Raw genomic sequence first — 26,249 nt, 5'->3', positions numbered from 1 at the left:
AATGTTGTGTCAACATAAACCACTCAGTCCTTTTGCCTCCTGTGGCTCAGTGTCTCCCATCTTGTTCCTTTCCTTTTGCCCACATGTAGCACTTCTTTGCACTTTTCTACATATAAACTGCATGTTCCAGGTGTTTGTCCGGGTCTTCCTGAATTGTTTCTGCTGCCTCCTCAGTTTTAGTGTATCATCTGTGAATGTGACTAACCACATCAGAACCAATGTCATTAATATAAATCAGAAAAAAGAATGAGGGCCCAAGGACAGACCCCGAGGGTCTCCATTGATGACCTCACTCCATCCTTCTCTCCTCTGCTCTGTACTTATTGTCTCCTGCCAGTTAACCAACTTGAGCTCCAGCTTCGTAGGTCACCTCTGACGCCCACAGCTTCTAGTAACAGAATTTATCTTCGGCGTGGGACGACTGCATCAAAGGCTCTTTGAAAGGTAAAGTGAAGGATGTTGTACGCTTTCAATGGAGTCAGCGGTGTCTTGGCCTCCTCTGTCAATGGGGAGCGGTGGAGAAGGACAGCACACCTTTGTAGGCCTCCTCTTATGGGGAATCTGAAGCCGCTGACTGACTGACTGACTGATGAGTTTTTCAGAGCTGTTTTAGTCTCCCAGCATTTTCTCCAGTTTCAAGAAAGAAAACAGTGAAATGAAGTCACAAATCTGGCCCTCTCTGGTTAGTTGTCATCAATGAAACCCTGGGGGCGTATCTCTACTTCACAATTAGATAGTTAGACAATAAACATTTACATTGTTAGACATTAGTAGTTTTATCAACCTGTGTGGTAGGAGTGGTGGCTCTGAGGCTAGGGATTTGCATCGGTAATTGGAGGGTTGCCGGTCCAAATCTTGTAAATGCCAAAAGGGACTCTGCTCTGTTGGGCCCTTGAGCAAGGCCCTTAACATTAGAATTACCAGAGCCTATGAGAAAACTCGTAAATCTGGCCCACCTTAAATCCATTTGCACCTCTCTGTCAGCGTCTTTTGTCCTGTAAATGTGCCAAATAAGACAAGCAGCCTGCTATTCCATCCCCCCACATCCGCAGAACATGCACAAAGTTCTCCCAGCTTGTGCCTTGATTGATTGTGTGGGAGTGAAGTGCTGGAGTTTTAGAGTTGAAATAATAGATCGTCATTTGGAACACATGCATTTCATGTTTGTTTCGTTTCTACAGTAATCTGTGTGAACACATTATTAAAACAGAAATGTTTTTCATATTTTAGTAATAAATGACAAAATGTAGGCATAAACTATATAATGTGTGAAGCCTGAAGTCTAAAGATCAAATAAACACTTTCACAAAAGGTTCAAGGATAAGACAACAGCTTCTGTGACGTAACGTTAAGATTTGCTGACTTGTAATCAAGAGTCCCAACTACCTCCTATATTTGCCGTTTTCAGTAGTGAGCTGCTCTTATTGTTCATATTAATATACAGTACACACATACACTTGGTTTGCATCTTTAACAGACGGTGTACATTTATAGTACTGTACTTGTAAAAGTTACCTTTTTTTTCACTTTTATTCTCTCAGTCACGATCACGATACATACACAAACGCTGGTGAATCTTCGGATCTCACCGTTGCTTGAATTTTTTTTTTTCAGTTTTATTGAGTGTTCCTGCTGCACTGAATAAGCTCACACCTTCTGCCGCACGATGTTGACGCAGCACGGAAACAAAAAAAGAAAGAGACAAATATATGGGACATTGAGTATAAATTTATGGTATTTGTAAAAGTTAGCTTTTTTCAGTTGTATTCTCTCAATCACGATGACACTCTAACACACCCCCCCCGACGCCTCTCCTGATCTGACTCTAAGTAACACGACCAGCGTAAATTCATACCCGATCTGACGCTGTTCCTTTTCAAATATTATTGCTTTAGTGCGATGATGTTTTCTGATTAATTTTATACTCAATGTCCCATATATTTTTCTCTTTTTTTTCTCCGTGCTGCGTTGACATCATGCACCAGAAGGCTGCACTGAGTAAGCTCCAATTATTTATTTCCTACAGTGTAAAGTCACAAGTAGAGTGCAGAACTTCCCATGTGCATATACAAAGTACAGCGATGGCAAAAGTGCATTCTTGCTCCGATGTAGAACCGTCGTCATGATTTGAGTTCACCTCTGTGATGGCGCGTCTTTATGTGACAACAGCAGTGTAAAATGGGGGGATTGTGAATGCGGCTGAGAGAATAAAACTGAATAAACAAACAAACAAAGCTAACCTTTACAAGCATCATAAATTACACCGGCTGTTACAGACTGGAATCAAATGTAAGTTTTTATTCTAAAATAGTAAGAATACGAGCAGCTCACTTCTCAAAACAGACTCATCCGGGATCGAACCCATGAAGTTTTGATTACCAGTCAATGGCTGATACCGTTGCACCACCGAAGCTGTCGTAGTACATGCATGTCAATGTCGCACCCTAACGCGGGTTCTTTTTCTGCAGTTGTATTTTTGAATAAAAGTGCACTTGTTCTGTTATATTTGTTCCTTTTGTGAAAGTGTTTCTTTGATATTTGGACTTCAGGCTTCACACCTTATAAACTTAATGTCTACATTTTTTCAGTTATTACTAAAACATGAAAAACGTTTCTGTTTTAACGATGTGATTAAATAGATCTTTGTAGACACGGAACACACATTAAATGCAAGTGTAGTAAATAACGATCTAGTATTATAAAAGGTATAATTTTATTTGACTTCTCACTCTATACAACTCTAAGCAAATGACACACAGGTAAACAGACTTGAGCTGAGAAAACTGTGCAGAGTGGGGGATGTGATAGTAGGCTGCTTGCTGCTTATCCACACATTTACAGGACAAAAGACACTGATGGAGAGGTGCAAAGTGATTTAAGGTGGAACGGATCTATGACTTTTTTTGTGGCTCTGGAAATTCTAGTGTTAACCTGCAATTGCTCCGTCGTGGGTATGATGCTAATCTTCATCCAGCCCTCCAAAAGAATCGGCACTCCAGCCACCATAGAAAACCTCCCACTGCCCCACTCCATCTGAACTGGTGTGGAGCTGATGGCTGCACTCGGGTCCTAATCTGGGATCCTGAGTTGGTTTGTCATGTGGCGGGTGCGGTGATGTGCTGTATCCTCTCTCTCTCTCTTCTCTGTGTGGTAGATATTTTTACACCAGGCTACCTTCTTTTTGCTAAATAATCATTTTATTAAAAATCTCAAACCAGTAACAATTTACTTTTGCAACAGAACACTTTAAACAAAGCAGTGTGCCCATTTTTTAAATTTTGATCGTTTCTTCATGTTACCAGCTTTCCCTCTTTTATTTCAGTGTCCCCTCCTCTCATCGTGTGGCGTATTCCCTTCCTCACCTCCCTTCTTTGTCCCCCTCTTTCCTCAATTCTTATGTCATCTTTTTCTCATCTAAAGTGATCGAAGTTTTCTTCATTGTCAGAAGTAGCCGAGTTTTAAAATGTTGTGAATGTAGCCTTGCACTTCTTGGGCTAAAAATGAGTGAGGTAGGCAGCGGGGTATGGCCTGCACCACTTCACCAATTTATCCACAAAGTTTAGCAAACTGAAGCCCATGAGTCGACTAAGCTGAGCAGCAAATGTGGGCTGCATTGTGGGCTTGGAATTCTGTTATTCCGATTCAACCCGAGTCAGACTTGAGGTGACATGTCATGATGTGTTTTACAGGGTTAGAATTCTACTGCCATCTAGTGGATACAATGACATCATGCTACAAAACAATTCTTGAATATCACTAGGAGTTTCAATACTTGAAGGTAACTCAATGTTTCTGAGTGGGACAAAACACCTCGTGAAACTGCAAACGTAGAGCGTTTATGAACAAAGTGAAACTGAACCATTGATAGAATTGAACAACAGTGATGATAAAATGAAGTGATCACCAGATATGGACATGGATAGTTGAAACTAATACAAATGACACCGTGTAGTGGTGCTTGAAACTTCAACTACCAGAAGTCCCTGCAGTGGCTCTGATTAGTCATCTGCTGAGGGTGCAGGGGCTGTTGGGTACAAAGAGGCTGGCGTGACATTTAAAATGGGGCCAGTGATACCAAAAGTCTTTTGTGTTTGGTGTCTGGACCTGCCTGTCTGTCTGCCTTCTGTTTTGGTACCTGTGCATTCCTGTCTTGTCCTCGATCGTCTCCTGTTTTGGGCGTGTGGACTGTCTGGTGACTTCCTGCTGTCTGAGGATTTGTTGTCATCCTGTGAAGAAAGGAGCGCTCCAGATCCCACCACACGTCGTCATCACATCAGGAAATCCCAGTAGGCCTGACCTTTACATTCACATACAGCGAGCTGATCTCTGGACTCCGTCGGTTCATTTCATCAGTTGCAATTTTCATGGACTTCATAGTGTGTCATTTTTGTTAGCGGTTTGTTATTGTCGATTTCGTGTTTATTGTATTGGGATCATTGTTTTCATTTATTATTGTTTAATACATTTTTTAATTGCTGTTTGATTACCGGTTGCTTTTTTGTCTCTGCTTGTGAATGTGTGCGGATCGGGTCCCTGGGATCTCCACAAAAAATAAATCACCGTCTCTTCGACGGTGTGAATCCTAAAGGCACCAGACCGTTGCAGCCGTACAACCAAACCACCGTGATATGCTTTCTGAATTTGGTGATGTGAAGCTTCACTGTGGTGCGACAGTAGCAGCATGGCAAAAAAGACAAAACAACTGCAGTCAAGTGCAAGGACTAGAAAAGACCTCAGTCCCCCAAGCACTGTCCATACGGCAGCAACTGTCAATGTCCGTGTCAGGAGAAATGTGCGGTTGAAGACAATGATAAGACGAGGGGCATGTTGATCGTGCGGGGTCAGGCACTGGCATTCCTCTGAGGAAAGTGTACAAGGAAACAGACTTTAACCGTCTCGACTGTGACGTCAGGCTGTGTGTTGGCGACTGTCTCGAAAAGACAGCAGCAGACGCTTGACAGACCTCTCCTACTGTCTTTATGTTCTGGTATTTATGTGTTTCTATTCTTCTTTTTTGTTGAAGAATATTCAGCATACAGCAGTACTTTAGTATACAACCTTTGTTTGGAATACGACTCGCGTGCTAGAACACCGCGCGCTACCCTTGTTTACCTCTCTCGAGACAAAGCCACGACTGCCCATGAGCATCAGTACACCAGTTGCTAGCATTCAGTGAACAACCCACGGTATAACTCTCTGTGAATTTTCACGTGATTTTGTGTTTTTTTCACGTAAATTTGAATTGATTGTTGAAAAGTATGAAGGTGACATGCGTATCCAGGACTTGGCTGCTGCATACCGTATGCCCGAGAACGACGGTATCTACGGTTGTGAAAAACAAAGACGTTATTAAAAAGTAAAGTGAGGTTCAATTTCCATGTATTTCATCTAATTGCTTTTGTATTTATGTATTTTAGTATTAAGCAGTGTTTAAATTATTTTATACAACCCCATCAATGTATAATATGCCAATAGCAATAGGATTTTTTTCATGGGAATGAATTAATCATTTTCCCTTTATTTCTTTGGTATAAGTCAAAGGATCTGATTATCGGATTAAGGACGTATACCGAGGTACCGCTGTATTTGCTGTGTTTTTCCAGGAGTAAGCATAATGCTAAGAGGGCTACTGTTAGCTAACGTGTCACATGGTTGGTATCCAAAATCACATGACTGCACTGAGCAGAATCTCTAAATGGTGCACACGCCTGTAACACATGCATTGTTTTGGGATATCAGTGTGAAAAATACGCCACGGCAATTGGCGGGTCCCCTTTGCTGAACACTAAACTCTTATTCTGGAGTGTTGGAATACGGTGTTCATTAAATGACGTATAAAGAATGGCATCATTCAGGATGAGCATATCTTCAGAAGGTGAATCACATTAAACCTTGATATGCTGTCTGCAAATAAAAACCAAACCAGCATCCCGTGGAAATGACAACTTTTAGGACACATACGCACTTCAATCATTTAAAAAAATATTACATTAAAGACTTGTTTTTTGAACATTAGGACACTCAAGACGAGATCAGACCATTCAGCACAACAAAGCTTGCCAGTCCTGGCCACTTATTTTTTCCATAAAAACATCAAGTCGAGTTTTGAAAGTCCCTAACATCTTACTGTCTACCACACTACTGCTTATTCCAAGTGTCTATCGTTCTTTGTGTAAAGAAAAACTAATGTTTGTGTGAAATTTCCCCTTCACAAGTTTCCAACTGTGTTCCCCTGCGTGTTCTTGATGAAGTCATTTTAAAGTCACCGTCTCGATCCACTGGACTGATGCCCTTCATCATTTTAAACACTTCACTCAGGTCTCCTCTTCATCTTCTTAAGGCTCAGCTCTTTTAATCTTTCCTCATAACTCATCCCCTGTAGCCCTGAATCAGCCTAGTCGCTCTTCTCTGGACCTCCTCATGTGCTGCTATGTCCTTTTGTAGCCTGGAGACCCAAACTGCCCCCATGACTCAAGATGAGGCCTCACCTTGAAGACAGGATTCTTTACCAGTGAAAGCAGGGGAGAGGCAGATCTTTGATTTAAAAGCACAGCATTGTGAGAAAAACATCTGTCCAGTTGATCTTTAATGTGGAGTTTTCCGAAAGTAGGAGTTAACACCCAAGTGTTAGACCCGAGTGTCACTCAGGCTGTGAAAAGAGTGCTAAAAGTGTTAGCTCCCAGTGTCACTCGGGCAACGGTATGGACCCGTCTTAGATAAGCATGAGATCCGAGGAGTACTCGGGCTGTAAAAGTGCTAACAGCATTAGTCCCAAACATTACTCAGGCAATGGTGTAGGCGGGAATTTGTAATAACTTAATGGCGTCTTGTTAGAAATGCTTTCCAGCAGACCAGGTGTTGCCAGCTCTTGACCGCGATACGAGCAGTGACGACGAGGAGCCTCTCAAACGCAGTGAATCAGACTTCAGACGCCGAAACAGAAGACGATCCTGAAGTGACACTCAACCGCATTTGGGTTTCTGTCGACTCCGCTTCATAAAGACCTGCACTGCCTCATTGTGATATTGTGGGGCCACCAGGAATAAAAGTGAATGTTGACAGCCAGGATCTACCTGAAGTGAGTGACATCGAGATTTAAAGAATTGTTGTTGAGACGAATTGCTGAGCTGAACGGTGTTGGGTGACTGAGTGGACAGCTAAGCAGTTTTCCTATTTGACAGAATGTACGGTGTTAGCATATTCTTATTATTAGTCATCATCATTATTATTATTATTATTATTTGCATCATTATTATGCTTTTTACATTTCTGACTTTGTATATTTAGTGTTTTGGCCATTTTACAGTAGAAAGATGAGATTTAATAAAAATGTAATTATTTTAAGCCAATTAAATGTAACATTTTTGACAGAGATTTTAAAAAGAATGCAATGCTAAGCAGGTTATTAATATTTTAGTAAAAAATGCACACTTTTGGCCATATAATTGGATAGCAGACATGGAGATTATGCAACACAAGACTCTGTTTTTCTAAGGACATTCTTCACATTGGATGCCACTGGACAGAACTGGTGGCTGTCTGGTCCTGCTCATTTCCAATCTTCTTCACGTCCGTGTGCCCCATGAGATTAAAGTTTATTCTCAGCCAACATTACAACCTCCATTGGGGTGGAGCGCTACTTTAGGAAGCAGAATGTTTGTTCTTTCTTTCTTTCTTTCTTTCTTTCTTTCTTTCTTTCTTTCTACTCCTAAAAAAACTGTGATTGTTAAATTGTAAATGAAATTAATTTTACCTTCAATTTAGCGCAACTCTTTGTAAGAAAACTCAACCGTTTATTCTTCACTACCCGCTGTGTTTCTGGGGCATTCGATTTTACATTCCTGACGTCGTGAGGTTCGGATCGCTGCACAAGGATAGCGGTGGCCCGCAGCGGCGTGTCGGTCAAAGGTGCAGATTGGCATTTCAGTGCAGCGCGCGGTGCGGACGTGACGACATCTCTGACACGGCGCTTTTACGAAGTGCAATAGAGTGGAGCCACCATGACACAGAGTGACGCTCCACTTGTGTAGTGTATGTCGTTGTTCAGAATATGGTAGAAAGAGAGCCCTTTAAAAACAACATGCTGTGCAATGAAACCCACCATGTCAGGCACACAATAATTAAAAGGGCACACATAAGAGCTGAAGAGATTCATAATAAAAAGTACACTGATAGTCAACATATCATACGGGGATATATTAAATAAGATTTAAAGACGGCAAGTGAAGGAGCCTGCCTAACGTGCAGCAGCAAATTGTTCCAGAGTTTGGGAGCGCCAACTGAAAAAGCCAGATCACCGTGGAGTTTGCATCGTGTCTTAGGAGCAAGTAAAAGCATCTGAGAGGGCGAGACGGGACGTAAGGGTGCAGCAGTTCAGACAGATAAACTGGGGCCCAACCATTAAAAACAAATACAAGGATCTTAAAATGGATTTGAAAATGAACTGGAAGCCAGTGAAGGGAAGCCAGTATTGGGGTAACGTGCTCATGCTTTCTTGTGCCAGTTAAAAATCGAGCAGCAGCATGTTGCACCAGATGTAGGCGAGCAATGGAGGCCTGGCTCATTCCATAAAGAAGCGCATTGCAGTCATCTAGACGAGACGTTATAAAAGCACGTGCCACCGTTTCAAGATTGCGTTTAGATAAAACAGGCATGATTTTTGACAGCTGCCTCAACTGGGAAAGCAAGTATCTTACCACTGTGTTCACATGGCTATCAGGTTTTAAAGTGGAATCCATTTTCACACCTACATTTGTGATCATGGATTCCTCAAATTGAGTCACAGTGGAAAGGTTGATGCAGGGGGTCCCGCTGGTGCCATTGGGTCTAAACAGCATGACTTCTGTCTTGTTCTCATTCAAATTTAGAAAACTGAATGCCATCCAACTCCTTACGTCAATAAGGCAATCATGCAGGGGCTGGACAGAACATGGACCTTCAGAGGGGAATAAACCTGACAGGTGTCTGCATAAAGATGGAAGGAACTACCGCGTTTCTGGAAAATAGCGCCGAGTGGCAGCAGGTACAAGGAGAACAGAAGAGGTCCCAGGATGGAGCCCTGTGGTACACCCCAGGGGAGGGCAACAGAGGTGGAGGTCAAGTCATCAGTGCTGACACAAAAACATCTATCTGAGAGGTAGGACCTAAACCACTGGAGAGCTGAACCCGTGATGCCCACCCACTGATCTCATGGTCTATCGTGTCAAAGGCAGCTGTTAAATCCAGAAGCACAAGTAGCAGACGGTCACCAAAGTCCGCTGTTAAAAGAATAATATCATTAAAACCAGAGAGGACTCAGGGCGGTGGCGAGTTTTAAACTGACTGGAACTCTTCCAGAATTGCATGTTCGTCCAGGAAGGACTTCAGGTGGGTAAAGATGACTTTTTCCAAGAGTTTGAAGCTAAAACCTTGTTACTAATCTTTAATATTTCTTGATGATCATTCAAGGTCAGTTTACGATGAAGCAGTCTGCTTTAATACATGTGTGTGCTTACGTAATGTCATTTGTAGCCATCTTTATAGCATTACTACCTCCCACTGCTCAGTGGCATAGTGTGGGTGTCAGCCGCCCCCTTATTTAAGTATTTCAATTTAAAAGACTAAAATATACAGTAATTCTTTGCCGCCCCCACTACGCTACGCCACTGCCGCTGCTGTCTGATAGTGCGGGGTACCCAAATCCAGATGGATACGAGAGTCGATTGAAACCCCGCAATGCGCTTGAAGGTTACATAAGTTTTGGTCCAGTGGTAAAAAAAAGCTGTGAAAAGCAGCACACAAATGTCCTCCTAGTAGCATCAAAATCTAAAGTCACAAAGATCAGCGGCACACAAGACAAGACCCCCAGGACAGCCATCCCCTGGACAGTCACAAAGCACAACGCGCACCACAGACAGAGACACACGAGGCAGTCCGTTGGTTTAGTTTTTACATCCAAGAAGAAAATCAGCAAGTTTCTCTCACCAGACAGAGCATTGATGTCTTCATCAGATCTTCTTTTCCGGGATATCGTTGGCACAAATTTATCACTCAGGTCTTCGACGGACATCTTAACACTTTGTGGTTTGACGAGCCAAAGGGGTAGGCAAGGACTGTGAAGACAAGATAAGAGGGGACATTCAAATTTTCAAAATGACAAGCATGGAGCAGAGGGACAGCAGACTCAGGTCTGTCATTCATTTGGACACCACTCACCGGAAGGAGACGATCTTCCTGTAAAAGACCACAAACATTCACGTCTAATTCATAATAATACATTCATGAACAATACTTCTTTAAAGACCCTTTACAGCCATCATCAAACAGGGTGGGACGTGCAGTGAGAATCTGAGCACCGGCGTGCTTGAATTTTCTGAAGTGCTGTCAGGTCCCATCGCAGGCTGACGTTATTTGAACCGTGTGGTGTGCCTGATGCTCTAGATGGTGACGTGTGGGGTATTTTGATAAAGATTTCTGAAATTCATTTTGGTCTTGACAAGCAGTGCCCTCTGTCTGTCTGGCTCATTTTAATTTCTGATTCATGTTTCTTTTCCTGGTTCTTCTTCCATTCTACCATTTTGAATTGTCGTCAGTGCTGTGTGAGAAAACCCAAAGATGCGACACACCATTCAACGCATCGCCGTCTACTCATGCAAGACATCAGGCTTTCTCGGGTCTCCGCCTATTTTTGGCCCTTTAGACCCAGAAAACCCTAATTTGTAAGCCATTTTTGTGCAGGAAAGGATGCCATCATGATGAAGAGAAAATCAACAGGAGTCTTCAGCAGGAAGGAGCAGAAGGACTTGAAGTTGTGCATCAAATGACCCCATGGATTCAGCGTCTAATGGGATATGAGGGGTCACAAAACTTTGAAAGAATGGGGATCGATGAAATCAACACGCCGAGTGTCGTTTAATGCTATTTCGAGGTTGCTGATTCTAGATCATGGTCATATTTTTGATAGTTAATTCATACCGGTGGTCCTAGCCCTCCAAGAGTCACTCCCAGAAAGTTCAAAAGAACAGATTTCAAAAATAAACACGTGGGTCATCATTTTAGACTATTTCAACGTCACCGATTACGATTAAGTGGGGTTTGCCCAGTTGACAGCCACTGGTACACTACATGATATATTTATACCAGTAATGGTGTACTGCTGTAAAGATAATGTGGAGCAAATACACTTTCTTTCTCTGAACGTTTAGCATTCGTTTGCTCAGAGGTTGATGCGCTTGCTGTTTCCTGAGCGGCTCTTCTTTTCTCCACCCTAGCAGCCCGCTTCTCTCCTTTTGTCGGCATCTCTTCACGTTAAAAATGATTAAGTCAGGGTTTGTGTTGCAATTAGTATGCTTACTTTAATTTTTTACTTAAGCTGGCACTTAAGTCTTCAATCTGACTGAAGAATGACTTAAGATAAAAAAAGAGGTGGGGGAAGTGACTGCGAAGGGATGAGAACGGTGCCAGTACACATGTGCCACACGGCCGCCCAGCAGGCTGCTGCCGAGAGTTGATTCTACAATCAAATAAAATTAAAAAAAAAGCGAAATAACCTTGGAGGTTAATCACCACCCCAAAAGCGGATAATAGACGTCACGTAGTGTATGTGTAGCAAATATCAGGTCAATCGGTCAAATGGTTTGTGAGTGACAGGTGACTTAAAATCCTGGACAGACAAATGAACAGCCACAGTAGGGTATTATATATAAAGAGATCTATCTATCTATCTATCTATCTATCTATCATATAGTGCCTTTCACTCTATCTATCTATCTATCATATAGCGCCTTTCACATCTATCTATCTATCTATTATATAGTGCCTTTCACATCTATCTATCTATCTATCTGTCTATTATATAGCACCTTTCACATCTACAGTATCTATCTATCTATTTAAAACCTTTAAAAGGACTTTATTTAAAATAAAAGGGTCCCTGTCTGCTGAACATGGTCTTGAAATAGGTATCTTGTACGTTTTGTTGTCTTAATCTTTCTATGAGGTTACAGTGTAAATATTTTAAGTTCAAGGAAGTAATGTGGCTTGAGTGAATACTACCTACATCTCTAAAAGCTTGTTTTGTGTGATTTCATTTTTCTGTATTCCTCAAACTTTTGTGTGAATGCTTGGGTCCCACCTCTATTGCTATGCTTTTTTTTTTTTTTTTATAATAAATTGGGTCAAGATTGATATAATTGAATGAACAAAATGGAAGAAAGAGTCTCCCCTTTTGAGCAGCTGGAATCAGTTCTTTGCATACTTCATTATAACATAAAGATCTTTGTAAGGGTTGAAATGTCCTGCTTAATACTGTTGGATTTTTTTGTAAAGTTATGTTTTGATTCTCTCTTTCACTAGGATAGATTTACCTGATTTACATAAAATAATCTCCCAATTAAAACCCTCCACCTGCGTCCTTGACCCGATACCAACAAGGTTTTTCAAAGAAGTATCAGGCGTGCTAATTGATAATGTTCTTGACATAGTAAATTCGTCATTAGATACGGGGGTCTTCCCAGACTGTCTTAAGACTGCTGTAGTTAAACCCCTTCTTAAGAAACATAATCTTGACCCCTCGGCTCTTGAAAATTTTAGACCCATCTCTAACCTGCCTTCTTAAGTAAACTTCTGAAGAAGGCAGCCATTATGCAGTTAAATGACCACCTCAATAAACCTGCTATTCTTGATAAATTTCAGTCGGGTTTTAGAACAAATCACAGCACAGAAACGGCACTCGTTAAAGTAGTAAATGACTTGCGAGTGAATGCAGACAGAGGCCATTTATCTGTTCTCATCCTCTTAGATCAGAGTGCTGCATTTGACACCATTGATCATAACATTCTTAGAAATCACCTTAGTCAATGGGTGGGCCTCTCTGGCAGGGTCTTAAATTGGTTTGAATCCTACCTGACAGGGAGAAAATTTTTGTTAGTTGTGGTAATCAAATCTCAAAGACACATGATATCCGATATGGTGTTCCACAAGGCTCTATCCTGGTCTGCTGCTCTTCTCAATCTACATGCTTCCGTTAGGTCAGATTATCTCAGGTTACAACGTGAGCTACCACAGCTATGCTGATGACACACAGCTGTACTTATCAATAGCACCTGATGACCCGATTCTATTGATTCACTAACACAATGTCTGACTAGTATCTCAGAATGGATGAATAGTAATTTTCTCAAGTTAAATAAAGAAAACTGAAATCTTAGTGATCAGCAATAATGGATACAATGAGGCTATTAGAAATAAACTGGATACATTAGGATTAAAAGTCAAGACGGAGGTAAAAAGCTTAGGGGTAACCGTTGACTGTAATCTGAATTTTAAATCGCATATTAATCAGATCACTAGGACAGCATTTTTTCACTTAAGAAACATAAGTAAAGTTAGACCTCTTATATCACTGAAAGATGCTGAGAAATTAGTTCACGCGTTTGTTTTCAGTCGACTAGATTACTGTAATGCACTCCTCTCTGGACTACCCAAAAAAGACATAAATCGTTTGCATCGAGTTCAGAATGCAGCTGCTAGAATCCTAACTAGGAAAAGAAAATCCGAACACATTTCTCCAGTTTTGATGTCACTACACTGGTTACCTGTGTCATTCAGGATTGACTTTAAAATACTGCTTATGGTTTATAAAGCCTTAAATAATCTACCCCCATCTTATATATTGGAATGTCTGACACCTTATATTCCAAATCGTAACCTCAGATCCTCAAATGAGTGTCTCCTTAGAATTCCAAGAACAAAACTTAAAAGAAGTGGTGAGGCGGGCAGGCGGCCTTCTGCTGTTATGCACCTAAAATCTGGAATAGCCTGCCAATAGGAATTCACCAGGCTGATACAGTAGAGCACTTTAAAACACTGCTGAAAACACATTACTTTAACATGGCCTTTTTATAACTTCATTTTAATCATAATTTAACTTAATCCTGATACTCTGTATGTTCAATTCATCATAACAACTATTCATGGTGGCTCTAAAATCCGTACTGACCCCAACTCTCTCTTCTGTTTCTTTTTCCGGTTTCTTTGAGGTGGTGGCCTGCGCCACCTCCACCTACTCAGAGCTTCATGATGCTCCAACAATGATGGACGGATTCAAAGGCAGAAGTCTACGTGACCATCATCATCATCAAGCCCTTCCGTGAGAACCCTCAATCCAAAGAGGACTGTTTCATTAATATTAGGTAGAATGTCCAGAGGGGACTGGTCAGGTAGTCTCATGGTCTGGAATCCCTACAGATTTTATTTTTTTCTCCAGCTGTCTGGATGTACACCGAGTGGCTCACGTGAACTGACGCAGTGCACAGACAAAAAGCAACAGTTCCAAAGAGCGCTGAACAAAAACCGAATTACACAATTGAGAAGGCAGCAAAAAAATATGAAGCGTCTGATACATATAAGCATATTCATAAATGCAGCTACTGTGGAAACAAAGCACACGGTGGAAAAAGTCAATGTCCTGCTAAAGGAAGACAGTGTAAAAAATAAACCCGTGCATGCAGTGTGTCAGGTCTCAGATAAAGAAGAAGACGAGCTGTTTATTGATGCAGTAAGAAACGAATCGATGAATGAAACCTGTCATCTTTACAACGATTGACAAACACGGAATGTAACTTGAACACAACACATCCTACAAATACGAACCTGATTGAAAGAAATAATGATAATCAAATCATTGATGACAGCAACACTCAGTAACACTCATAAAACAATTACTGTATATTGACAATCATGTTACGTTATTTTTAAAATGTTCCCTTTATTAGCACAAGCACAGCTGAGAAGCTTTGATGCATGTACTCCATAACGCATTTAATCGCACTTTCAATTCCAAGCAAACGGGAACTTTTGTCAATGCATGATTTCCTGGTACATCCATTACACTGATGCACACATCACAGCTACAAAAATGTTAGAGTCGGAATAAAGCGCGTTCCTACGACTGATCATTTCGACTACCCGAGCGAAGCCTTGATAAAAGCGTGGTTTTGTGCACACTGAAAAGCAAGCAAAATTAGAGGCATTACAGAAAGTGGACTTTGTGTCTCTTACTGGGGATCATTGGACTTCCGTGACCGTCAGTAATTCTGATTACATCTAATTACAAAATGTTCAATGATCACACTGTTTTAGCCTAATGTACAAAATTATTTTGGCTAAGGTTGCTCAGAGTTTAAAGATTAAGTTGGTCAAATTACCTTTTATGTTTCTGACTTATTTTTTTAAGAAGAAAACTGCACTTTATGTTGAAATTTTGGTTATTATTATTTAAAGACAATACTATTCTGAAAAAAATGTACTTAAAGTACTTAAACTACCACTTTATTTTTAAGTCTGCCCAATTTTAACCAGGGATGATATTTTTGTTTCTATTTTGAATTGAAATGCAGTTTAAAAGCATTTTTTTTTTCCAGATATTAAAAGAGCTTGAGTTTACAATATTCATGTCCATGTCTATTATTTGATTCTGTCGCCCACTAAAACCCTTTTAAATTAAAAGAAAAAAATTGCGCTTTGGGGCAAATTTACGTGTGCGATTACATACGATTAATCAAGATTAATTATTACACAGCCTCTAATTAATTGGATTAATTTTTTTAATCGAGTCCCACCCCTAATATATATATATGTAGATTTGTTTATATATATGTGTATATATGTTTATATATGTGTCTGTGTGTATATATATATATATGCCGGCAACACTCTTGACAATCACAAAACAATTACATTGTCAATCATGTTACGTTATTATTAAAATGTTTGCTTTTCTTTTTACTTCTCTGCTGCCAATCACAGGTATTTTGCTATATATATATGCAGTGGTGTGAAACACTATTTGCCCCTTCCATGTAGGTTTGGATTTTTTTTCTCCCTAAATAATAAAAACCATCATTTAAAAACTGCATTTTCTGTTTACTTGTGTTATATTTGACTAATGGTTAAATGTGTTTGATGATCAGAAACATTTTGTGTGACAAACATGCAAAAGAATAAGAAATCAGAAAGGGGGCAAATAGTTTTTCACACCACTGTATATGATAGATATGACAACAACACTTTACTTTAACACACTACTTCTCCGCTGCGAAGCGCGGGTATTCTGCTAGTCTATTTCACATCTATCTGTCTATCTATTATATAGCGCCTTTCTTATCTATCTGTCTATAAACACACACACACACACAATTCAAAGTCCATCCATCCATCCATTTTCTAACCCGCTGAATCCGAATAGGGTCACGGGGGTCTGCTGGAGCCAATCCCAGCCAACACAGGGCACAAGGCAGGAACCAATCCTGGGCAGGGTGCCAACCCACCGCAGGACACACACAAACACACCAAGCACACCCCAAGCACACACTAGGGCCAAGTTAGAATCGCCAATCCACCTAACCTGCATGTCTTTGGATTGTGGGAGGAAACCCACGCAGACACAGGGAGAACATGCAAACTCCACGAACCCGGGTCTCCTAACTGCGAGGCAGCAGCGCTACCACTGCGCCACCGTGCCGCCCCCAATTCAAAGTCGACTCACTCAATCATTTCCACAAAGACACGACATTCCAGTATATCTACTCTCTCTTTCTTTCTCTCTCTCTCTTTCTAAATCTTTCTCTTTCTCTCTCTCTATATATTTATTTATAAATTCCTAAGCCTAAAAGTGCAATGCTTTTATGTGACGTTTTTATGCCACACTTTAAATCAGGCTTATTTTCAAACCTACATCTATATGTTTGGTGTCATTCTTTTCAGAATTTAACGAACTTCAATGTGAGGTTGTTAGATTGTCGGATTCTTATTCCATTTTTAAATTATAAACTAAAATATCAAGAAAGTTGTGTTCTTTATTTTTGATCAAGTAAACTTTCTTTTACAGGAACAAACTATTAAATAAATAATTCTCTCTTCCTAACACCATTCTTTGTATTTCGGTGATTTAATTTTTTTTAAATGTTTTTTAATCCATAAGAATGCCAGTAAACAAGAATGATTCATTGATGTTATCAACACTCATCAAGCACAGTGGACCTCAGTTTAATAGAAATACTTCAATCAGTAAGAGAGGAAATATTTTATTCTGATATCATGATTTTTACTCCGTTAAATAATAATTAATGTTTCTTTTACATATTTATAGAATTTCATGATTTTGACACCAATAAATAATTTTTCATTTGTATATTTACAGATTTTACTAATATTCTGACTGCAACTGGGGGTCGGGCTCCATGCCAGGGGGGCACGGCCCCTCTCAGTCAATATATAAAAAAGCGAAATCCCAAAACACATGAATTCGGTAACGTTATAGAGAAAAGAAAATCAGCTAAGCTCTGCTCTTTTATTTGTCGATACTTATTACTATAATGCTAATGTGCCCGCTCTGTGCCACTCTGACGGGAGGCTTTATGCAAATGAAGAACGCAGCAGAAGTGAATGATGGGCACTCTGACAGCAGCAGAACAGTGAAGAAGGGGTGGTGTCCTGGACAGGAAAAAAAGAGACGTGATGATGTCTGCTGTGTACGTTCACGTGTGAAACGGGAGGAGAAGGTTTAGCGAAGCACAAGGGTTAGCGAGCGCCGTGACGCTCCAGTGATGGTGCCAGGTGCTGTGGCTCTGACCAGGTGTTGCCACAGTAGAAGTAAAAAGAGATGGAGAGAGAAGCAGAGGTGGAAGTGGCATCCTCAGATCCAGGAGCAGCCTGGATTGACGCAGTGGTGTTTGGGGGAGTGCAGCCCCTGATTCTTTTTTTTGACTGTATACATGACCTATGCTGGTAAGCCCGTAATCTTTGTCTCCATCATGTCAAATAAAGCCCCTGATAAACGTTACATTGTGTGTCACACACGCGCACTTGGCGAAGCAGTCAATGGACTTGACTAAGTGTGTAGTAATGCCAGGCTGACCCACTTAACGACACTGTAAAGCCATCACGTCAGTAGACTCGGTCCTTAAAGTTCACTCTGTGGCACGGACAGATTTTTTCCTTTTTTTTGTGTCAAGTGTCCAGGGTGAAACCCCAAACCTTTTTCTTTGTTCCTTGTCATTCTTACAATCATTACATGAACAAGCGCCAAAACCCATAGTGGCCCAGCCCCATTTTCAACTTTAGGTACATGGAAGACCACGCGTGATAATCATAAAGGGGGGCAAAGTCCCAGACACCTGCAAATCCTAGAAACTCCTCTGGCCCAGCGGCATTAGTTTAAACTTAACGGGACCACCACAAGCTGCTCTACACAACATTAACACCACCGAGAGGTGAAGTGAATAACATGGATTAGCTCATCAGGGTGGCCCACCTGTCAAGGGGTAGGATATACTGGGGCCAGTCAGTTCTTCAAGTGGAAGTGTTGGAAGCAGGAAACACGATCAGGTGTGAGGATCGGAGCGACTCTGACCAGCTCCTGACAGGGAACACCTGGCTGGGAGGCAGCAGCACTACCGCCACACCACAGTGCCCCCCATCTTTAATACACACTTTAATGCATTTCATCATGAAAATCATATCACGTATTTATATTAGCATTCTAAATGTTCCAAGAGCTGGAATATCATGAAGTGAATGGATCCTGTGTGCCGATCGCTGCCTGCACCTCCCCTTAATGCGGAGGAAGTCCGTTTAATTAATCCGTCCGATTAACCGGCTCGTGGGAACAGTTAACACAAAGCATTTCATGTGCTAGGGTGGCGCAGTGGGTAGCGCTGCTGCCTCGCAGTAAGGAGACCCGTCGGGGTTCGCTTCCCGGGTCCTCCCTGTGTCTGCGTGGGTTTCCTCCCACAGTCCAAAGACGTGCAGGTGAGGTGCATTGGTGGTCCTAAATTGTCCCTAGTGTGTGTGTGTCCTGCCCGGGGTTTGTTTCCTGCCTGGTGCCCTGTGTTGGCTGGGATTGGCTCCAGCAGACCCCCGTGACCCTGTAGTTAGGATATAGCGGGTTGGATGGATTTCATGTGCTACATTAATTTCTGACGGGGTTTGAGGAAATCGAGCTAATAGTTTAGTTCATGATGTTCTATTTTAATGACAAAATAAACCAGGAGAATAAAGTGGAAATGTTGAGAATAACGTTAACAGTCGACTTTTTTTTTCTTCTCCGTGTCCGTATAATGTTAAATTTACGGTAAAAAACTGGCAGCTGGGCTGCCAAAAATTCACTGTAATAAATAAGGTGACAATATTTTTAGGTCTACAGTATAACTTTGTAGTTAAAACTATTTGGTCATTGCAACAAATTCCAACAGAAAGGAATGTTTCACCCTAACCAGAAATTCATGTTGTGTAATAAATCTGACGATCAATAAACAAGATGTAATGGCAGCGTCAAACCCCAGTGCACAGCTCGCATCAGTTAAGTAACAACAGCCAATAGCAAGCACGTACCTTTTAATTATGCACATTGAAAACAATTCAGTGTTTAAGAAAGTTACGGCACGTTGTCTGGTGGGGAAGTATAAAGTTTTCTTTTGTGGTGTGAAGTGTCCTGTATGTCAAAATATTGATTTTACAGAACTTGGCTGTAAAAAATAATGACATTTATTGTTTAAGATATACAGTACAGGTAATTTTCAGTAGAACATAAAGTAACTTTCCTTTTTTTCAGAAAAGTTCTTTTACTTTCACCATTTACAGTATCTGGACCGTTAAATTTACTGACATTTTTTACAGTGTTCCTTCCGTACAAGTGCACTGTAGCGGTCCGTTATGTATTTTTTGTTCCGACCGACTGCCAAAATGGAAGATTAAGATTTTTTAAACTAAAGGAAAATAAGGAGGACTTTTACAGGAAAGTGACGGAGATTTTCGTGGAGAAGGATAGGCGCATGGACTTCATTTACAAATAAAGGTAAGAGCATATCAATTGTATAAAAAATGCGATCAGACTAAGAAAAAAACAATCCAATATATAAAAACTAAAGTTTGATCTTAAATAAAATATTCTTTTGTTTTTCTTGTTATCCTTTTGTTGTACAGTCTGTATTAAAATACTCACTAGTGACCTCACTAGCCAGGTCACTGCTTTGATCCCCTCATAAAAAGCAGAATTTCTCCGAAGGCGATCTTGTGACACTCGAATGCCATTTGCTTCTGCTTCCTCCTCACGTAGGCTATACATAACAGAACATTCTGTAACGAGTTCGACTTCACGTGCTGAGAAGTTCCATGAATCACATGCGAGTGATTTACCGAAAATCGCCGCAATGAATGGACGCCAAATCAGAAGGGACAGGGAACTCCCCGCGATCCCGATGTCGTCTTATATAGTACGACGTTAAAATAAAACAAAGGTTTGAGACAAATGAAAGAAAGGTTACCGTTACCGAGAGTGCTGAGTTTGTGACTGCGCTCATCGCAAAGCTGTTGGTCGGTATGGTAGCCTCTCTTGTCGCTCGGCTTGTTCAATCGTGAATGAAATGAAAGTCTCTTACCTCGAATGATCGATTACTGAAAAGACAGCGCTGGACACCTCGTCGTTTTACTAGAAATGAAAAAGACACTCGCTACAGGTGATTAGAACTAAATACCCCCGCCCACCGCCTCTGAGCGCCGACCACGCCCCTTTCCGCGAACCGCAGCGAGGACTTCCTCCAGCTTTAAATCGTGATTTCTTCTGTGTTGTGTTTCATTTTGGGTTTGTAACTTTTGGCAATTGAAGTTCTGTTGAAGTTTGGGGGTTTTGGGGGGGCGTATAAGATTGACTACCACCACTAACCGACGCTGCCTGCGTATCGGGACTTGAAGGACTCGGCAGCAGCGCTTACAGTGCACTGTGCTGTCACGTTTTCCGGGATGGGACGGCGTCTCTCGGTTCTACGGGCTTTCATAATGAAAATTTATATTAGTAAATTTATCAGCTTTCCTTTTTGATAAAAAAAACAAATATTGGTTTAACAAAACTGTTGCAGTTCTGTGGTGGCCTGGCGCCCAGCCTGGGGTTTGTTTCCTGCCTTGCGCCCTGTCTTGGCTGGGATTGGCTCCAGCAGACCCCCGTGACCCTGTAGTTAGGATATAGCGGGTTGGATAATGGATGGATGGATGGATAGCTGTTGTAGTTTCTTAACACCTGTGCTGTTCTCCTCCCCTGACTGTCTGTGTCTTTATTTATGATTACTTTCTCTTTGTCCCGATTGCCTACCTAGACGACGGTTTTCCTAACACGTTGCCCATTTTTAGTTTCATTACCATCACTACTAGGACAGAGCAATGGCAGGCTAAGGGCCTCGCTCAGGAGCCTAATGGCGTAGAGTCACTAAGAGCGAAGGTCCCTAAGCCTCAGAGCCCCCCGCCACCCAGTCATGTAGAGCTCTACCAAAACAGAACAAGGACTTCTCAATTATCACCTCAGAGAAGGAGTGCAACTCGGCCATACATGAATATTATGTTTACATGTGCTAAGCACTCAGTAATTCAACTTCAAATCTTTCATCGATTCCTGCACCTATCTTGTTTAAAACTGTCCAAATATACCCAGAGCAAGATTTGACCTCCAAGCGTCACCATCCAGCTCCAGCATCACCAGGCCATGGGTTTTGGGAACGCGTCAAATTAACATCATTTTGGACCAAAAAATCTTGACATCTTTATCAGACAGCATTGGGGGTCTCAAATCATTCCAAGCCCACTGCCAACTGTACTGTAAGTGGAGGAGTATAGTGGATGGGGACAAATTAGAGTATGAATTCCACCTGCTTTATTGTACATTATGTAACTTTTTTAAATAAATAAAATCAATTATTAAAATAAAGTATGAATTCTACCTGTTTGATTGTACATTATGTTACATTTTTTTAAATAAATAAAATCAATTATTAAAATAAAAAATGTATTGTGGCAACCCGGCCGGCCGTTGAAGCTCTGGGTGTAGCTGCGGGGTCGATCGAAGGAGGCCGGACTGATTGACGGAAAAGGGGTGGCACCCTGAACGGAGGGGCGGAGTCAGGGATTTTGCTGGACGGTTCGAGAGACATGAAGAGGGTCATGGATGTGAATTCAGCGGTTTAGTTTTTTTTGGTTCTTCAACAGTGAGCAGATTCATAGATAATTGTAAATAGTTCAAGTTCAAAGTTGTTTGTTTTGCTTTTGGGATCGTGTACTTTTGTTCTGCGATCCCTTCTTTGTTCTTCTGTGTTTCTACCTTTCTGAAACGGATACGTTGAAGTTGCTACATCATCATCATCTCGCCATCATCCAACCCGCTATATCCTAAATACAGAGTTACGGGGATCTGCCGGAACCAATCCCAGCCAACACAGGGCACAAGGCAGGACACAAACCCCACTGCAGGGCACACACACCCCCCACACCAAACACACACTAGGGACAATTTAGGACCACCAATGCACCTAACCTGCATGTCTTTAGACTGTGTGAGGAAACCCACGCAGATACGGGGAGAACCTGCAAACTCCACGAAGCGAACCCGGGTCTCCTAACTGCGAGGCAGCAGCGCTACCCACTGCGGCACCGTGCCGCCACAGTCTCAATAAGGAAACGCGCCTATTCCTATTAGTCCTTAGGGCGACGGTTATTTTCCTGCTATCCGGGGGGTATTTTTCGTACGTGGATTACTCGTTTAGCCGGATGTCATTGTTGACGACTTGGCATGATCTTGGATCTGTCGGCTTTTCGAAACTCTTATGGATGTGTTGTCATAGCAGCAGATCCAAATCCTCAGTTCTGTGTAAACAAGGATTAGCTGACACACGTAATCAGTGTCCGTGCACGGAATTCATTCAGTCCTGGCTTCGCCGTTCATGAATCAGCGACCAAAGAAGAGAATTTCATAGGGAGAGGATTGTGCGCGATCGGCAAGATCCTTTATTGCTCCCGGATGAAATTCTTTTCGTAAGATACCAATTTAGCCTCGGGGGGATATTTTACCTCAAAGATTTATTAGCTCCTCATATTCGAAGTCAAACTCGGCGAGGTCGGACTCTCACAACCACACAGACAGTAGGCATTGCTTTGAGGTGTTTTGCAAGCGGCACTTTTTTATTTATATACTGTAGGCGATGCGGAAATACTATTTAAAAATGCAGGGGGTACTTTCCATACGTCGCTTAAATCATCCGAGATCAGATGCCTCTTCTTGGATGAGTTAATGCCGGTGAAACTCATCCGGGCTAAGTCGGTTTTTCAAACGCAGCCGTGTAGTAGATTAGTCTATGGATCGAATCAGACGAGATGAACGATTGAAAAGCCCAAAGATATCGAGTCTAGAAAACATGATCAGCAAATCTTGGATAGGCTGCAACAAAATGACGAAGCGGAGCAGGGCCTTTTACTCGAAGGATATGAAGAATTTCAAGATTCAATACGAAAGGGTAACACTGCAAAAGCAGCCCAAACCAGAAAAGACGGCTGGCAGAAAGTGGCCGACAAATTAAACGTGTAAGTAGTGTGCATTGTACTTACTGAAGATAGCGTTTCACTTATATGTGTCAGATTAATTATAATATAATTATTATTTAATATGTCGTAATTCCAGATCAAACGTTAGCACAAGGAGAACATGGGCACAGGTCAGAGTGAAGTACAGGAATATACTCAAACTGGTAAATATTGGTATATAACTATATTTAAAGAATTGTTGACATAAAGAATCATATACAATATAAAAACATTCATTTTAAAGCTAATAAGAAGAAGGCAGACAAGCAAAAAACTGGTGGCGGTCCACGCGGTCCAGACCTCAACCCTGCAGAAGAGTTGGCTCTCCAGCAAAATGCCCATCGCCCTGTTTCTGAGGGCACGCCAGGGGAAGCTCCTCCTCAGAACCAGTGGCAGGATGCAGTGGTCACTTCATTTCAGGTAAAGGATGGTCAATGCATATAATTGTCCTCAGTGTGTGCCATAGAGCCCTCTTTTGTCATATCCTTAGAACTTGTGTCTGACCAACGAGATATTGATGAAGGTGAAATATCTGATGAAGACGCTGTGTCTGATTATTCATCAGGAGGTGAGGTAGACATTTTCCAAATAATGTTTGATCAAACTCCACTCTGCTCAGTCCCATGTGCCCCAATCACATTCGGAAATCCTGGGTAATGAGAATGTTAGGCTGATCGTGAGATTCTTCATGGAGCTCGGGCTGTTTTTGCCTGACGTGTATTACCGACCTGCAATGACACGAAGCGCCTCTTTTATGGTCTGCACACGCAGGTGTCCAGGAAACACAATGAAGACCCGAAGGAAATACTTCAGAGCCGAACAGACTTTACGAATTGCCTGCACTCTAAAAACAATTGTTTTGGGCTAACAAAAAAATTAACGCAACGCTCTGCATCAAGCGAGCTTTTTAAGTTACTACAACTTGTGGTTAAAATTACGCAGAACCAACCCTGGAAAAGGTTTTACCTTAAGATCTTAAATTACTTTTAAGTACCATCTACTTAATAAAATACAGGATACACACAACTTTTTAAATTCACTGCACATAAAAATTAAGTTGTCCCAACTAATTTATGTTACATTTTTAAGGACACTTTTAAGTTCTAAATACTTAATTATTAATATATTTTAAAGTTGTGATGATGTAAAAAATGAAGTTGGTGTAATTTGTTTTTTCTGCCTATAATTTTAAGCTTTATCAGGTTTAATTACTTATTAAATTATTACAACTACAGCCACTTAAAGAATAAAAGTGATGCAAAATTTTGTTTTTTTACTTACATTTTCAAAAACTTTGTCTAACAAATAGCCAGACTACAGCAGCAATGGGACTCAATGTAATTAATATTCATTTGCCAAATATGCCAAACCTGACTTCTACAGCAAAGTGCAAAAACATTTTACATTACAGCTTCAGAGTATACTCTAAACCTTACAACTGGAAAATAAGTAAAGTCAAAGGAAGATTACAATGAATGAAGTATCTTCTCAACATGCCTTCAGGCTTAAAGCGATATTGCGTCTAAAATCGTTAACCAACATACAAGCCACATGTGAGAAATCATTAGCGGCTCGAACAAAAAAGTAATGTTGAGGAAATCTGGTAAGATGGACGGCACTGAATTTCACTAGAGCTGTTCAACCTGTTATGCAAAATAAGTCAATGATATTTACTATTTTAGAGCAATGTAAATAATTATTACCTTGAAATTGCTCCTCTATCACTAAAATATCTGCTCTGTCACTCGCCGTATTGTTTTTTTTCACGTGCAGTATGGCGGGCTGATCTCCTCACAGCACGTGAAGTGGCAGGAGTTTCACGTTCATGAAGCAGAGAAATTAAGCAGCCATAGCGTTAGATTAGGTTAGTTAGACGAACTTAAATTTTTTTTTTCAATAAAATTTGAAAAGAATTTCAGTTTAGATTACTTGCAAGTCTAAGCTAAATTATCTACTAATATAATTCTTTTACGTCAACACATTAAATAATGTTTTCAAATTAAAATATTTCATAAAATCATCGAACTTGAATTTTTAACTCAATAGCATGCATTTGATTAAGTGATGGGCCCTTGAACTGTTTTTACAGTGTGGCAGACTACACTTTTATTTAGATTTTCTGCATCGCCTACAATATGTATAAAAAAGTGCCACCTGCAAAACAGCTCAAAGCACTGCTTACTGTCTGTATGGTTGTGAGACTTCAAATATAAAGTGCTAATAAATCTTTCAGGTACAATACCCCCAACCCCAAGCGGTATTTCTTTGGAAAATAATTTCCTCTGGGAGCAGTGAAGGCTCTGGCCGATCGCGCAAACCCCTCTCTCTATTAAATTGTCTTCTTATAATTTGCGCCCCGATATCATTTGGTCGCTCATTCATGAACGGTGAAGCCAGGACTGAATGAATTCCGCGCACGGACACTGATTACGTGTGTCAGCTAATCCTTGTTTACATCGAGCAGCTTTGAGGATTTGGATCTGTTGCTATGACAACACATCCAGCGAGACTTTCAAAAAACCGACAGATCAGGATCAGGCAAACCGTCAACAATGACATCCGGCTAAACGAGTAATCCACGTACGAGAAATACCCCCGTTTGCCAGGCACTTGGTAAAGTCTGTTCTGCTCTGCAGTATTTCCTTCGGGTCTTCATTGTGTTTCCTGGACACCCACGTGTGCAGACCATAAAAGAGGCGTTTCATGCCATTGCAAGTACAGGTAATACACATCAGCCACAGCTCCATAAAGATTCTCCCAATCAGCCTAACATTCCCATTACCCAGGATTTCCAAATGTGACTGGGGCACTGGATTGTACGCAGATCCGAATGAAGGCCCCGTCGGTCCAAATGTGCCAGATTACATAAA

The 26,249-nt window shown here is 41.2% G+C and overlaps 1 protein-coding gene across 1 annotated transcript in view; it reads right to left on the bottom strand.

Annotated features, from left to right (window-relative positions):
- The window catches only part of LOC120521293 (NACHT, LRR and PYD domains-containing protein 3-like), a 60,595-nt gene extending 40,111 nt beyond the window's left edge, over positions 1 to 20,484 (bottom strand). The window contains exons 1-2 of the mRNA XM_039743028.1: positions 20,418 to 20,484; positions 9,964 to 10,091 (exon numbers count right to left, since the gene is read on the bottom strand). Of these exons, the coding sequence (XP_039598962.1) occupies positions 9,964 to 10,048 (85 nt within the window). The 5' untranslated portion in view covers positions 10,049 to 10,091; positions 20,418 to 20,484. The remainder of the gene's footprint in view (positions 1 to 9,963; positions 10,092 to 20,417) is intronic.
- Between the last annotated feature and the right edge of the window lie 5,765 nt (positions 20,485 to 26,249).

The sequence above is a fragment of the Polypterus senegalus genome, chromosome 1 (assembly GCF_016835505.1).
Source record: "Polypterus senegalus isolate Bchr_013 chromosome 1, ASM1683550v1, whole genome shotgun sequence".
Lineage (NCBI taxonomy): Eukaryota > Metazoa > Chordata > Cladistia > Polypteriformes > Polypteridae > Polypterus > Polypterus senegalus.
This window is presented reverse-complemented; position numbering and strand designations above follow the sequence as displayed.